The 16,335-nt window shown below is 36.4% G+C and overlaps 1 protein-coding gene across 3 annotated transcripts in view; it reads right to left on the bottom strand.

Moving 5' to 3' along the window:
• The window catches only part of dctn1b (dynactin 1b), a 28,507-nt gene extending 19,633 nt beyond the window's left edge, over positions 1 to 8,874 (bottom strand). The window contains exons 1-5 of one of the 3 annotated variants that reach the window (XM_067386060.1): positions 8,842 to 8,874; positions 4,865 to 5,116; positions 4,696 to 4,774; positions 4,574 to 4,605; positions 2,699 to 2,743 (exon numbers count right to left, since the gene is read on the bottom strand). In XM_067386060.1, the coding sequence (XP_067242161.1) occupies positions 2,699 to 2,743; positions 4,574 to 4,605; positions 4,696 to 4,774; positions 4,865 to 5,116; positions 8,842 to 8,874 (441 nt within the window). Of the gene's footprint in view, positions 1 to 2,698; positions 2,744 to 4,573; positions 4,606 to 4,663; positions 4,775 to 4,864; positions 5,117 to 8,841 lie in introns of all 3 variants that reach the window. The other 2 variants (XM_067386061.1, XM_067386059.1) reach the window with 2 other exon arrangements.
• Positions 8,875 to 16,335: the final 7,461 nt, after the last annotated feature.

Genomic DNA, 16,335 nt, shown 5'->3' with positions numbered 1-16,335 from the left:
AGAGAAAAAGAAACCAGTCAGCTGAGATCTGGGTTGGTTTTGGGTATGTATTATGAACTAACAATGAAAAATCCTTCAATTTTTTTTTCTTAGTTAATGGCAATTTCAACATTTACTAATATATTATTAAAATCTTATCTGAGCTAACATGAACTAAAAGTGAACAGTTTTAGGCCATTTTGTATTAACTAATGTTAACAAAGATTAATAAACATTAAAACTGCTCATTGTTAAAGTTAATGTATTAATGGGACCTTATTGTGGATAACACATCAGTTGTTAACATTAGTTAGTTAACATCAGTTGTTAACATTAGTTCATGTATTAAACAACATTAAATAACAATGAACAATTTGGTTGTAGCAGTGTTTATTATTCTTTATTAATGTTAGTAAATTCTAATTGTTCATTGTTTGTTCATGTTAGTTCACAGACCTTTAACTGACATTAACAAACAGAACTTTGGATTTTAAAAAATGTATTAGTAAATGTTGAAATTACCATTGACTAAGATTAATAAATGGTATAGAAGTATTGTTCTTTGTTAGTTCATGTTAACTAATATAGTATATAATTCTTTATAAAACATTCTAAGATTTGAAATTTGATTCTGTATGTTTTAAATGCATCACTGCAGTTTGTGAGAACATTATTTGCAGATCCATTACAGAACAGAGTAGGGAAGGATGGAGACAGATTGATGTATCACATTACAGCTCTGCAAGAGAGAAAAGTGATGTGTAGTAGAAAATAGAGAGGGGGGGAAAACAAAAGTGAATAATAAGCCTGCCCTTTCCTCTCTGCATCACATTCCATACTAGCCTCCATTTGTAATTTTATAATTTTACACAACTGCTATATTAAATATGCTATTTTTAAAAAAATATACAATGTTAACACAATATAACGCAACTGATAAAAAAGTCTTCTTGGGATTTCAACACAGTTCTTACACAGCATGTGAGTTTCTGTAGTCGTTCATAATTCCACCAAGACGACCATTTCGCTATCATTGACTTTCATTAAGATCACTTTGGTGGGTGTGGTAAAATTGGTTTAGCTTTAAATAAGAAAATAAACAAATAAACCATATTGACCAAGCTCTGTTTCTATTACCAAAGTCATGCTAAATTCATTGATGTTACCACTGTTTTCTAATATTAAAGAAGCAAAGGAAATTTAATTAAAGAAGCCAGTTAAACACAGGCCCTCTTCTCCATTAAGATGTCTGTTAATATTGTTTAATGAACTTGAGCTGACATGACTTAACAGTGAACAGTTGTAAGCCTATTTAATGTTAACAAAGATTAATGTTATAGAAGTGAAGGTTGTAAACACAGGCCCTCTTCTCCATTAATGTCCATTTTTTAAACCTCAGAGCAAGAGCTCCAAACAATCCATACTGACAGCCTGAACCAGATATCCTCCTAAATACCGTTACCCTCAAGCACTGACAAATAAGAAAACGCAGGGATGCGCACATGGGCTTTCAAGTTCAATATTTCAGTGGTGATCTAATGACAAGACAGCTAATGCCAAGCCAGGCTACAGTACAAGGTCTGGCTCAGGGGGAATCAAACTCTCAGTCTTTAATCAAACATAGTTTTATATCATACACTCTTAAAAAATAAAGGTTCTTTATTATCATTGATGGTTCAATGAAGCTGACATCTATAGAACCTTTTCAATGTGGAAAAAGGTTCTTTAGGTTATATAATTTTTTGGATTATATAATAGTTTGTCACACTAAGAACAAAAATTTTATTTTAAGAACACAATCCTTAAAAAATTACAGTAAAAAATGTAAAGCTTCTTTTTAACATATTTTTTAGTGATGTAGAAATACAGTAGTGGACAAAGGTGATATCCAGCCTAGGAAAAAAGACATCTTCACCCTTTATTAAATTTATTAATTTGTTAAAGATATTCTAAGCATACTGCGCAGTTGTGTTTAGAGTCAATTGTTTTATTTGCGATAATGCAATGAAACATAATTGTGCAGACATCATTTTTACCATTTCTTTGCTTTAAATTGTTCAAAATCCTCAAAATGTCTGTTTATTTCAAAGAATAAACTCCACTTTGAATTTCCCATGTGGTCTTGGACATTTTTAATGATTGTACATACACAGAAAATACTGCTGCTCATATTAGTTTTGAAATGTATTTAAGTGAGGATGAACCAAGATAAATATGTATGCAGAGGTTAATTTTAGGACTTTTCATGTCTTTTATGATACATGTAATAAATGTGCATTAAAACCTTTAAGTATATAAAAAATAATGCATTTTATTTAAAATAACACTGACACAACTCATTTTTAAAATTACTTTTAAAAAATGTGCAATCTCAGTAACAAAGTTATTGTGAATACTCGCACTAACACACCAAAAGCAATATACTGTAAAATTTAAAGTTAAATTTGTTCACTCACATGGTCACTATATCTGTCTGACACACATAAACATATTTTACTCAGCATGCTGATTCATAAAATCCATTTAAAAGCAGTCATTCGCCAAAGAACACTGCCATCCAGCTAGCAAAGCACTTGCACACATGAATTAATGTACATAAAATTAACATAAACAATATAGTAACAAACACTCATCATGAACACATACACACACACAGGTGATGTGCCATTTGTGTGATGCCATGCATGCAGAAGAGCTGTATTATCATTGCTATGGAAACAGAGGTTAGAGAAACATGCAGCACCTTTTTTGGTTTGGTTCCTCGCTGCACACTCAGACGGAGGAGGAAGAGGTGACAGATTAAAGTTTGATCAGTCGGTGTGTTTGTAATGAGCATAATTGTCTCTCACATACAAACACAGCAAGACTCCCACAAAAACAGTGCAATAATAATTTTGTCTTAGACAGATCCCTTATAAAGAGTATATGACAGGTTGAATTCATGCATGTTTGTTAAGGACCCTTTGTGAAAAAGAAGTACACTTCAGCATCATTTTTAAAAACGAGTACCTAAATAATATGCTTAAGTGTGAGCTGAATGTAATGATTTCAAATTCACAATTAAATGAAAATGTAGTAGGCTATTGTTTACATTTATTTTAAATGGGATTACAATAGTTAAACTAGAGTGCTTTTTTGACCCACTTAAGTACATCTTTATGTGTAATTTCATAATTCTATGTCTTTTAAATATGGTTAAAGTCAACTGCTGAATGTAGTGACAAACATTTATGGTAATTTAAGTAAAATATACTTTAATGTAATTTCTATTGTATGTCATGTATTTGTAATGATGAAGTTGCAGTTTGGTACATTTAAAATATATTCATTTTAAATGTAATATTGAATTACACAGTTCAAATTATAATCAAGTTCTTTAATTGTGCTTTAGTATGTTAGTCAACACATCAAAATAAGTAAATACTTCTTTAAAGCACAACAAAATATTATTAAACCATAATGAAACCTAATTAAACCAAAACGTCTCATTTGACATTAATACAAAGTGCACTTTTTAAAAGTGTACTTAAGTGTGTTAAGAAACAGGTGTATTCTTTTAAGTACCCTTAAGTGGTCTTTGATTTAATTAATATTATACTATCTGCAAGTTTTTTTTTGTTTTTTTTAATATATACTTTTAAGATTTGAAATGCTCTACATTCAGTAGAATTAAGCACACTTCTTTTTCACAAGAGAAGGACTATATGTGTGTTTGTGTATTTTTTTGGATGGGGGAATTACAAAGTGAAAAAACATGCTTGTTTAATTCATGTTAGATGTGAAAACAGAAGGGATTCAGAAACATGTCCACTTTTACAGACACAGATACAGGATGAGCAGTATTTCGTGGCCAGAGGGTGTTACTATATCCCCCTCTGCTGGAAAGGAGAGGTAATTCGCAATGATTTTAACGTAAAGTAGTCAGCCTCAGATGACGCATCACTAAATCACTAAACATGGCAAGAGCTACCTGAAATAATGAACTCTAATCTGATTGGCTGGCACCAAGGTGAACCTCAGGCTGTTGTCAGAGGCAACAACAGGGAAAACTGTACCGGGGCCTGTAATAAGGGGCATCACTAAGGTAATGTACAGTTGAGCTGAGCTGTCGAGGAAGAAATATTAATTGGATATGCCAATAAGATTTCTAGTCTGGCACCAAATTTTTGAAAGATATTCAGTTTCATTTGAGCTGTTTATCAGCAAGTAAACTACATATTCATGAGGAGAGCAGAATATTCTTCTTTGTTCTAAATAATGTCTTTGAAATAGTATGTATTCGTTCCTTTTGGACAGAAGGAAATTCTAACTACACACATTTCAGCTAACTTCTCAGCTATTTTTGGTAGAGCCAGTGACAGAGCAGACTATTATTGTGGTATCAACAATTCCAGATAAACTCGCCTGGCATTTAAAAAGTCAAACAATAATTGGTGGCTTTTTAAGATTGGTCAGACAGTCCTTTCCTGTCTGAGTGGGCAGTTCTTGGCCAGAATAAACTGTAAAAGTCTGGCTATGCAAGACTAAACACCTTTTCAAAAGACCACTGGAGTTTTATGGGAATCAAGATATTGAAATCCCTTTCCTCACTCACCACTTTGTTTGACTTTGGACCTTCGATTATCTCTGAGAAGGAAAAATAAAATAAGATGATTACAATTTCATGTGAAAAAAATGTGGTTGCAAGCAGATATGTGCATGAAACTGATTTCCAACCTCGTTTCAGCACTTTGGAGGTGGCAGCTTCAGGTGTGTCAGGAGATGTTGTGTCAGCCAAATCTTCAACTAACTGAATCTGCAAGAGGTCACAGCAGTTTCCAAGAGCATTTACTGTACATGTTTTCACTTGTCAGTGTTTATAAGCAGCAAGCATCCATGGGAGTACCTGTGATTGGCGTACAAATATCCCATGGTTCTCCTGACAGGTGAAATATCGTTTGCCCTGCACAGTCCCATCATTCTTCCCTTTAGGTTCATCTAGAATGACTCCCACCCATTTTCCAGAGGCAAAGAGGGTGTTTCCAATATATGCCACTGTACCTCGATGACCTTTACCAATGACTTCAACCAGTGAGCCCACCTTAACAGGCCGCCCACCTCCATCTGAACTCATTCTGCTGCTGCCACTACTGGTGGTCTGAGGATGAGAGAGAAAAACCCTTAAATGACAAAAAAGAGCTTTTGATTAAATCAAAGAAAATACATCTACTGTACATGCAGCTACATGTCATCTAATCTCATTAATTTGCAACTACATGTCCACTCCCAGTTAGAGTATTAGTAGACTGTTAGGATGGGTTAGGAAAAGTATTTGGACTCTTTCTGGTTGTCAAATATTAGTGGATCATGTTCACTCTGCCAGGACACATGTGTGAACCTGAGGAGAAGTGACTTCAGCTGACATCCATTAAAAATCACCTTTGAGACCAGTCACAAAAATATTAAAGTAATATAAAAGCAAAGGGGTGTCCGTTGATAAAATGTATCCAAGCTTCCATTACTAATTCTGTTGCGAAATGTCACAAACTAGATACGATGGCTGGGAAATTTCTGAGATGTTATTAGAGTAGGAAGCAACACAACTGTGTGATACTGATTTTATACAACAATAACAAGAAGTTCATGTTAAGAAATGTACGTTTAAACCCTGTTGAAATAACAGCATATGCTGGTTAGGTATGTTTTGAAGCATGGCAGCTGGTTTATGCTGGTCCTTAGTTGGTCATGAGCTGGTTTAAGCTGGTCCTGAGCTGGAGCTAGTTGCTTAGGACCAGCATTTGACCAACTTAAACCAGCTAAGGACCGACTAAGGACCTCAACCAGCTGCCATGCTTCAAAACATACCTAACCAAATAAGATCCCACCCTCCCTTCAGAGCGCTCTTCAGAGCCACGCCTCCTCCAAAACACATAAACGCGGACAGCCAGAGCAAAACCTGCGGCATTAAATCATGTCTCAAAGCACATAACATTATAATAATAATAATGAACGTAAACAAAGAGCTCTGACTTGTACCACCTGACTGCTGCAGACTCATTTCAGTGTTGATAGTGTTGCCATAGAAATGCATAATTCAGAGTCCGAGAGCAGCTCAGAGTAGAACGTCAAGGTATGCCATCTCTTAATTACGGTAATTATGACATGGCATGAAAGCAGCATTAGCTTGTTGTTTTGGTTCAGGAGGAACTGTTGTTTGTTTGTGGCGCTCAGTGACTGTTTGTCTACAAACGTGCTGATGACGTGCGATGTCTGTGCGAACAGGTACGTGGAGGTATGGAAATTCAGTTTGACAGGCAGGTAGGACATCCTATCACTGCATTCGGACTAAATGCAATGATTGAACAAAAATTTTTTGTTCCTGAGACTTCCACAGAAGATATACAGTATGTACATTTTTAATATTTAGACCACTTATAGACAACTATTATCGATTGCTATCAGGATGTGCAGAGAGTTTCAACCTATATAACAAAAAGTGTTTATGAAAAACATTGCCTACCCTATCTTTAACACACAATACTGTCAATTTCTTTGTCTGATTTTGCCGTTTCAATGAAAATAGTTTCAAGTCACAGCAGAACCACTGCAACACTCTTCAATTCTGTTTGATCCCATATTTTTAACAAATCAGTTGAATTAATCATTCATTGTATAATAAAGGCAGTTCACATGTTTCGTTCTAGAATGAATCAGCATTTTCAAATGAATTGGTGGAATGAATGAATGAATTACTGGCATAACAATGTAACATGATGCAGAAAGAGTCACAAACATATCCCCATGACTAAAATACTTACTGTGAGTCTGTCTGGAACACACAAACACAGACAAGTGGAGTGACACAAACAGTGAAAAGTCCCAGTGCTGCTGGAATGTATCATGTGTATTGGCAGCTCAGCCAATCAGATTCGAACCAACTGTATAATTTGTAATTAAATGCAATGACATTCAGACATTTTGTGGATTAAAGTTAAAACACTTCAAATACACTGTACTATACTGAATAGATGATCTGGGGGAGTTAAAGCTATTTGCAGACTCCTCATTAGGTCTCTCATGCCCTCCAGATTGCATGTCTGAGAGGACAATTGAGGGTTATTTGGAGCACTCAGACCAGAGCTCAACAAAAAAAGTTTGTGACGCAGCCTTTATCTTTACTGCAGAAGACTCCAAACAATGCAGAAGCACTGTTACCTGCAGTCACGGTGTGCAGAAACTCACACACACCCCAGCTGATCCTGAGAGACCTGCTCCATTTCACTTCCATTTAGTCATTTCAATTGTCTATAATCACACAGAGGCTGGGGTCCAAAATGAGTTTTATTTCTGAAACTAAAAATAAGTAGCGGCCACATAAAGGTAACAAGCAAAGGCACAATTATTCTTGCTGACTCTAATTGTAAACTCTAAAAGCTCTGAGGAGGTGGGAACATTAGGTTACAATGTAACAATAGAAAGAGAACACAAATGATAGATGTGACCTCTTCGCAACTGGAAAACTGTGCATGGCAGCAGCTCACTGCAAGGTGACATATTCATTCATTATTAGATAGATTTAATATAATGACGTTGCTGACTAATGTTGAAAGATTAAGCTGAATAATACATTGTGAGCACAGGACTGGAGTTACGGAAAACTGACTTATGACTCAGCAGAAATAAATCACTAACTGTGTTGGTAAGGGTGGAATCCTGTGAAGCTTGTAAAAAAGCTTTAGAATTAAAAATTTACATTTTGATGCTTAAAAATTGGAGCTTTTCCATATATTTGTCATGTGCTAGACATAAAAGTCTCTAAAAGTTAAGACTGACGGATGCATTTTCTGTTTCTGAATAAGTTATATGTTGTCCATCAAATCTTTCTCCACATGCATTTATTAAAATAGAGATAATATGGTCAAATTAATATATAAACACACATTTGTTTTTCTATCACAGTGGGGACTTATTGACCTCTATTGTTTTTATACTGAACTACTGAGATCTTCTAACCCTAAACCTAATCCATTCCAAATCCATTTTTAGGTTGTCATTAAGACATATCTGGTATGTTTTCCTCATGGGGACCACTGGTTGCTCCTCATAATATCCTTTTTAATATTTTAATATCCTTGGGGATGCATTGCTATTCACTAACAGTCCATTTAAACTTTGGTTTTATGTTCATAATAGTGCTGTCTAATGTTTTACACAGGAAAAGGGCATAAAATCTATGTCTGGAAATCTAGGCAAGAAGTTATTACTACATTTAACCATGTCAGCATTGAGAGACTGAAGTTTAACTATACAGTAAAGGCTTTGGTTCTTTTTTAATACTAGGATTTGGGCTGGAATAAAGTTAAAATAATCTAATTTAATATGATTTGTCAAAATGCTTATAAATAAAAAGTTAAAACTAGTTAAATAGTGAACACATTTAAGGATTGAAATGCAACATTTCAGATGACATCAATCTGTGCATGTCTTTTTTTTTTTTTTTTTTGCTCTGTTACTCAGCAAATGTGCCGAAAATTGCACTGCTCCATTAACGGCCTGCAGTAAAAACTGCCTCATACATACAAAAACACACACTGCAATTGATTGTAGCAGTTTGTACACAAGTGAATGCATTTTAGCTAAAAGCTGAGCCTAACAAATTCCAAAACACAGACTGAGCCCACGCATGCTCTCGCTACAACACCTGCATGTCCACACTCAGAGCATCAAACACATCTGCTCATCACTGCACAGAACATACTAATTCTACTTCAATACAATTAAGAAACAAGCATGTATTCACATGTAGGTGTTTAAGGGTGGCAGACAGACAGTATGTGTGTGACAGAAAGAGTAGACAGAAAGGGTCCACTGTATGTCACTCACCCTGCTGTAAGTGTATCTTTTCATCTGAGACATGCTGCTATTGCGTCGCCGTTGACAACGGGTCCTTGCCTTGCTTCAGCAGCCAGCGCAGTCTTTTCAACCCCCCCAACCCACTGTTTGCCTAATTCTCTCTGTCTGCCTTTCTCTATCTCCACCTTATTCTCATCACTCAAACCTTTGTCCATACGATGAGTGTTTGAGATGTGCGGTTTGGTTCAGCTCCAGCAGAGGCACAGTCTGAACCCCAGAGAGGACACAGGAGAGACACCAGAGGAGGTCCTGCTGGATGTCTGAGCTCAGATGAACCAGCTAACATGTGAATTGTCAGAATGATGTCAGCATTAAATTGAGTTAGAATGTGTGTTGTGTGTGTCTGTGTGAGCCTGTCTGACCGATCTGTGCTGGTAGGTGAGTGTGTGAGAGCAGTGCAACTGCGCTAATGTCTGTGCTGCCTTCTGCAGGAGAGCAAAAGAGGCAGAACTGGGTCCTAAAGCCCTCCACCACTGAACAATGATCAAACATACATATTTATTATGTAAATGTACTCTTTGTGTGATTAAAAGACAAACAGAGAACACTTTCCCCTGGTCTTCTCAAATTTACATACTTTACAATAAGGCCTAATAACAGAGGATGACCAAAGTTATTATTTACAGTGTATGATTTACAGTATAGCTCATTGAAATAAAAAAAGCAATATAAAGAAATATTGAATTAATAATGACTTCAAATTAAAATGACAACTGAATATATAAAAATAAAAGCTAAATTAAAATATTAATAAATATAATATTTATACATTATAATATAATAATACATAAATTATACTAAAATATCACTGGTGCAGCTATTTGAAAAGTGTTGTCAAAGCAATCTAAAAAGACCTCACCAGTGTCACGAACGTCTTTGTTCTAGGACTTTTATTTTGATATTCTTTTGTCTTACTGTGTCTGGTTTTCATTTCCTGTGTTTAATTCCTGTTGTACCTTGTTTCTATAGTTACCCTTGTTAGTCTCTATGGTTATTCTATATGGTTACACCTGTTCCTCATTATTTTTTTACTCAGTGTGTTTATCGTTGTCTTTACACCTCATTGTAAAGCTGTTATGTCTGCTGTGTGTCCTATGTCATCTTGTTGGATTATTGCCATCGGCTCCTGCTTTGTATTACCTTCAAACCAACTGTGAATCACAAAATTACAAGTGTTTATGTGTGCATTGAATGACTTGCTAAAGATCCTCACATCTCCTCGTCCCTGCTACACCCGTGACAGAACGACCGAACATTATGGATCTAGCAGCAGTATGCCTCCTCCTCCACACCCAGGATGATCGCTCCCTTGAGGATCATACTAGTGAGTTTTTGGACCTTGCTCATCAGACTTACTGATTTTGTTGAGGCTGGTGCTCACAAAGAGTGATTTCTTTTTCACCATGGGTGAGGTGGAGGAGGACGTAGACAACCTCTTGTTCGTTATGGACCCAGCCGTCATGGTCCCCGTGCCACAGTCTACAGTTGTCATGGCTGCCAGGCCAGACTGAATAATTTAAACTCAAATAAATATCTGTCACTTTATTTATTTATTTGTTAAGTAACAATGTAAAACCTGAGATAATGTACTACATTAATGCAGAATCCTTCAGGATAGGGGTGGGTGATATACTGCTAGAGATTTGGACTATTACGCTCGTTGCTGTGCTGCGCGGTCACAAAAGCTTATCATTTGCATGTGTTTTTAAGCATTGTGGTTTAAAAACAAGTGGCAATTAGCAACTCATTTTAGCATATACGTGCGCTGAGAGACACGAGTTGCGTCCCAAATGACACGCTATAAGGCCAAGTTGGCCGTTGGATTTATAATAGAGTGCCCCAGGGATGACGCGTTTTTGTAGGCAAAACCCGGAAGCGAATTAGCATTTTAGGACTTCCGGTTCCAATGCCGTAAAGTCTATGGGTTTTTTGAATGGGTTTTTGCTAAATCGCCTGAAATAAGGTCTGTGGTAAACAAAGCCTCTAAATACTTTCACGTTTTGATCTATGACATAAAACACACCAGTTATAACCCACTTGTGATTTTTTTAAACTTTTACTGCATCTTCAAATCGGCAGTTGCTAACAAATTGCTAAAAGGGACTACTTCCTTTGGCAGGGACTTTAGACGTCATCATGACAAACCAGACATTTGGACAGCATTTCTCATGAAAAAGTGGATAAGTATTCATACACAGCGCAGATCATAATCAGCGAGCATGTTTATAAATAAAGTTGTTTTCTAAATAAAGTTTGAGGAAGCTTGGTGGTGGTGACGTTGATCCGCGACCATGGTGTGCTGTAGTCCGTTTATAGCCTACTGTTAGCCTTTTATATCTGACGACTTTATTTAGGCTTCAAAATCTATAAATGTTGTGTTAACTTGTAAAGATTATCTTGATAGACAAAACATGTAAGTGTCATAACCCTTTGTTAAACACAGAGCTTATTTTCTGCGATTTTCCAAAAGTCTAAGGGAAAAATGAATAGGCTTTCAGTCGAGGGAACCCGTGCGCCGCTAACTTCCGGGTTGGCCTACAAAACGCGTCATCCCTGGGGCACTCTATTCTATGAGAAAAAACTGTCATGTTCACACCGCCCCGACAAACACCAACAAACGAGTCAAGTCTGACTGGGAAAATTACACAACTACATACGTGTATGTTAACAATATTGTAAAGCAAGTTTATTATATTAATAATATAGTATAATATACATTTTCTTTTTATTAAAGTATTGAGGCAAAACAAAAATACTAACCTGAAATCCGAAGCGCGGTTGATCTGATCGCAACCTATTGTGTTGCGGTTGGTGTACCAGTTTTTAAACTTTTTTAGCGCCTTTTTATTTATGTGACCTATGTAGGCCTATGCAACCATGTAGCTAAACGATCCAAAACGAATTAATTTAAAACGAAACTGAAGGTAAACCTAGCTGCGTTGCTCTCATGGTGGTTATTACTCTCTCTTTCGGTGGTTATTACTCTCTCTTTCGGTGAAGTCGAGCAGTGCTCTTGCTGAATGGCACGGATTGCACTAAACACTATTTAACTTGAGCAATATGTTTTTTTAACTGTATTTTATTTTTTATAACGAACAAGCTGCAATGTCACGTTTCCACTGCTTTGTTGTGTGCGTGAGGCGCGGGCGCGAACAGCTGTCTTGCAGGGGACTTGCCTCATCGTCATGGCAACGGTTCGTGAACAGGTCAGATTACGTCAGAGTTGATTCCGTTTGTTGGAAAACTGTTCACACTGCGATAACATTCCACGACCCAACAAACGCCGATTAAACATGTTCAGTCGGGTGAAAACAGACTATATAGGGGTAATGTACTACTAATGTACTAAATAGGGGTATCACACCGATCCAACAAACTTCAACAGACGAGTTTGTACTATGTACACACTATGTACTTCTGCACTGTACTCATCCATCCGTTAATTGTATAAGGATGTTCTGTCATTTAACAACGGAGTCTGATCCCCCCTCCCCCTACTTAACTGAAGCTGGGACAGTTGAGTGCATGAAGTGTCCAACATTTCACACTTTAGTTTTTTCCGTTAATTTATGCATCATCCGGGTATTTAAAGTGTACTTTTTCTTTTGGAACTTTCAGTGTGAACGCACTACTCACACTATAGGTGCGTCCCAATTCGCGTACTTATGCACTATTCTATGACGTTTTTAAGTATAAATAGTGCGAGTAGTGCGTTGACACTGAAAATTCCACAAATCTGCACTCTCTGTTTCTCAGCGCTGTCTGAGAGACACGTGACATGAAGCCGCTGCTCATAGAGTGCGTGAGGACTGAACTGAGTGCTTTTTGCCGACTAATTGGGCTGAACGGTTAAATACACATATTTGTGTGCCAAAGTGGCCATATAGGCTATTTGCAAGTAAACAGAGCCATTTATGTCTTAAGTGAAGGTATTGAGAAGACAAGGCATGAGTATAATGGATCGGTACGGTTGGTCTTAAAGGTGCAATATGTAAGAATTTTGCAGTAAAATATCCAAAAACCACTAGGCCAGTGTTATATATGTTGTTCACTTGAGTACTTAAAATATCCCAAATGTTTTCAACTATTTGTAAATCGTGAGAAAATTGCAATTTTAACGTGTGAGGAGTCGCCTGTCAATTGCCCCATACCCGTGTTACCCTCGGTTTCCGGGTTTATTTTGTAGAAACCATGGAAACACCAAAGATGCTTTAATATTTACATGTTTTAATAGACAAGGGAACAACTGTTTTGATATATTTATAGACAGAAAACTAATTGTTATATAGCTCAACATGTTTAGTCTTATTGTTTAAATCAATTTTCTTGATTTTTTTGGGAGTACCATGCTTTACCATGCCTCAGAGAAAAACACTATTTTGTCAAGTAGCTAACATGGCATAATCAGATGCAGCTTTATTTTTAGTAACAGTAATACAGAATTTTCTCCATAATACAATACGTTTTAAAATTAATTGCATGCCATTTATCAACACAAGCCATCCAATATTTAATATGATATTCTAAAATCGATCTATCTTACTGCAGTGTGTCTCAAACAAGTGTTTCATAGCAGCCGCAAGCAAGCGCACAGAGTAACGTTATAAACATAATTTTCAACAAACTCAAATGCCTCTAATATGATAAACAGAGCTGCGTTACCTCATACTCATGACCGGAAAAGCGGAAGCGCCGCCGGCGACTATGGCATAATAAAAGTTCCGCTGCTCGCGGCGAGTGTTGCGCAATCGCTCCAGCGGCCTCGTTCAGCTCCACGACACTCGGTCCTGCTCTGCTTCATACTACAGTAACGTTAATAATCTTACCCATGAACATGATTTCTGCCCGAGTCCTATCCTGATTATTTCCACCGGCTATGATGTGAAGACCATATATACCAAGATTCCTTTGTTTTGATTAGGCCTCTAACGGATGAAAAATATTACATATTGCACATTTAAAGGGACAGCATCCAAATGTACTTTCTGTCATCAAACAAAAAAGAGAGAAAATCTCTCACTGCTTGCTTTTGTATCTTTAATAAGAATAAAGGTACATTTAATTTACACAGTAAAGATTATGCATTGTTTTTTATACATTTGATTACTTTCAATTATTTAAATTGTGTCTTTGTTCTATTGTAGTTTTTAAATGACATTGAAAATGGTGATAAGAATTATGAAATTATGAAAAAATTTGAGATTAAAAAAAACTTTATTTAAAGCAAAACTCGTGATATATATTGTTATTATAGTGATATAAGATTTTGGTCATATCACCCCCCGCTACTTCAGGGTGATAAAGAGAGTCCTGATTACTCTGTTGGGATTTATAATGTGATAATGACCAGCTGACGGTATCCTTTACATGATATTAATCACTGGATTACTAAAGGCCATCTACGGCTTTGTACAGAGGCATATAAGACTGTGTTAAGGCAGCAGGTCTCTTTAAGACCGGCTGTCTATTCAGCCTCTCTGTTCCTCTCCAGGCCTATTAAAATGTGACGCAGGCAGCTTCCGATATAAAGCCAAACACAGAGAGTGTTCAGTCAGGAGAGGTGCGCACAACCTCGGCAGACTGACAAACAAACACATACACACTGACAGGATTACCACTCTTTATAAACTACAACTGCACTGAATCCCTGGGGGCTTTTTTCTGTATTACACACTCTGCACAGAAAGCAAATGCTGATGTTTGCAACATACTCCCTGTTCACTGATATACAGTTAGAAGGGACAGATGCACAGCTGAAAACACTGTGCTCACAAAAAACAGTAAGCAATTGTGGGACACTCTGAGCAGACATTCAGACAATGCATAAATCACACAATGACAGATTCTATTATCTGACCACTCTATGAAACAGTGCTGCTCATCTGTATCGGTGGCAGACAGTGGCACAGTGCTTTATCAGGCTACAGAAATTGAGTGCAACAGTCGAGTTCTGGATGTAAAAACTCTATTCGCTTCTCCATAGGAAAATTGATTTTTAATGATAACTTATAAACATTTAAAGACAGAGCTACTGTGAGTTCAGTCAGTGGTATATGCTTTTGTTGAAGCCATCTGTTCAAATTATGTCAACTTGTTTTAAAAATAATCATGTTTAACAGTGAACTTCATGGTGAAAAACTACATAACCCATGACACGGTATACAGAAAATTCCACAAATCAGAGTCGAGGGGAGCAAATTGCCCCCAAAAAGCTGCACTCTCATGCACTGCAAATGACTTACTTGGGTTGGTCAGGTAAAGTTCAAATATATTCTTTCAAAATATATATAATCAATGACTTTAAATGAATAGTTTTATATTTCATCATTGTTTTTAATCTGATTATGCATTTCACAATGCTTCATGGGATTGTAGTTCATCCGTTAAGTACACAGTCTTGTACCTTTTGTACAAGATTTTCTAATTTTCTAATAATTTTTTGCTTGAAATAAAAGTTTGTGATGTGATTCACAGCTAGTTGGTTCATGGCTTATATTGCTTTAATGAAGTCTAGTTTTAAATCCCTATGGTAAAAATGAATAGAAACAAAGACTTCTTGAACCACCATTGAAAAAGTGGGCACTGTAAGCAGGGGAGGTACGGGGTTTGGTCAGTCGCCCCTCACTGCAGTACACTCGAGATTCAGGGGGCGGAGTCGGGTAGGTTAAGGGATACGTAAAGTGGGAGGAGTTGGATCCAGATCCAGGGGGTGGAGATGGGTAGGTTTAGGGATACGTAAAGTGGGAGGAGCTGGATCTTGTGTTCTGCAGTGAGGACCATCTCGGTTTGGTGGGGAATGAGGTTTGATTGCTAATGCAGAAGACACAAAGAGGATATAAAGAATAACAGTATGAGGAGAACATGAAATTCAATGAAAAAACTGCATCTGATGCACTTATAAACACTGTTTTAGCTTAATTAACCCTTAACTTGAGACATTTTATAGTAAGAATGAGCCTGCTAAGAACATTAATATAATCTAACAACATGACTGTGCATGGCATTATTATAATATAGAGGTTTACAATACTCTGGACAAAATTGTCCCTGGAATTAACTGATAAAACCTCAATTGATGATGAATTAATTAATAAAATATCATTTTTATTAAAAAACAAATAAAATTAATAAAATAATGATAAATAGTGATAATCTCAAAGTTGAAATTCCATATTTATTTATTTATATGCATATAATTTTACAGATAAATAGTATTTATATAAACTTTATATACAGCCTAGAGATTAATTTGGTGTAAATCATTACTTAAATGAAATTATTAGAAAAAATAGCCTTTTCTGGAGACACATTTAATGACTACTTTGAGCATAAATGAATGAAGAAGGAAACTACTGTGTGAAATAAGTATGAAAGCAGTGTAAATTCGCGTACACTTGCTTATTTTCTGTGCAGTGATGATACACTGATCAAGCACCTGCTTGGTCCGTCTGTTCCTTACCCATG

This window comes from Chanodichthys erythropterus, chromosome 5 (assembly GCF_024489055.1).
Source record: "Chanodichthys erythropterus isolate Z2021 chromosome 5, ASM2448905v1, whole genome shotgun sequence".
Lineage (NCBI taxonomy): Eukaryota > Metazoa > Chordata > Actinopteri > Cypriniformes > Xenocyprididae > Chanodichthys > Chanodichthys erythropterus.
This window is presented reverse-complemented; position numbering and strand designations above follow the sequence as displayed.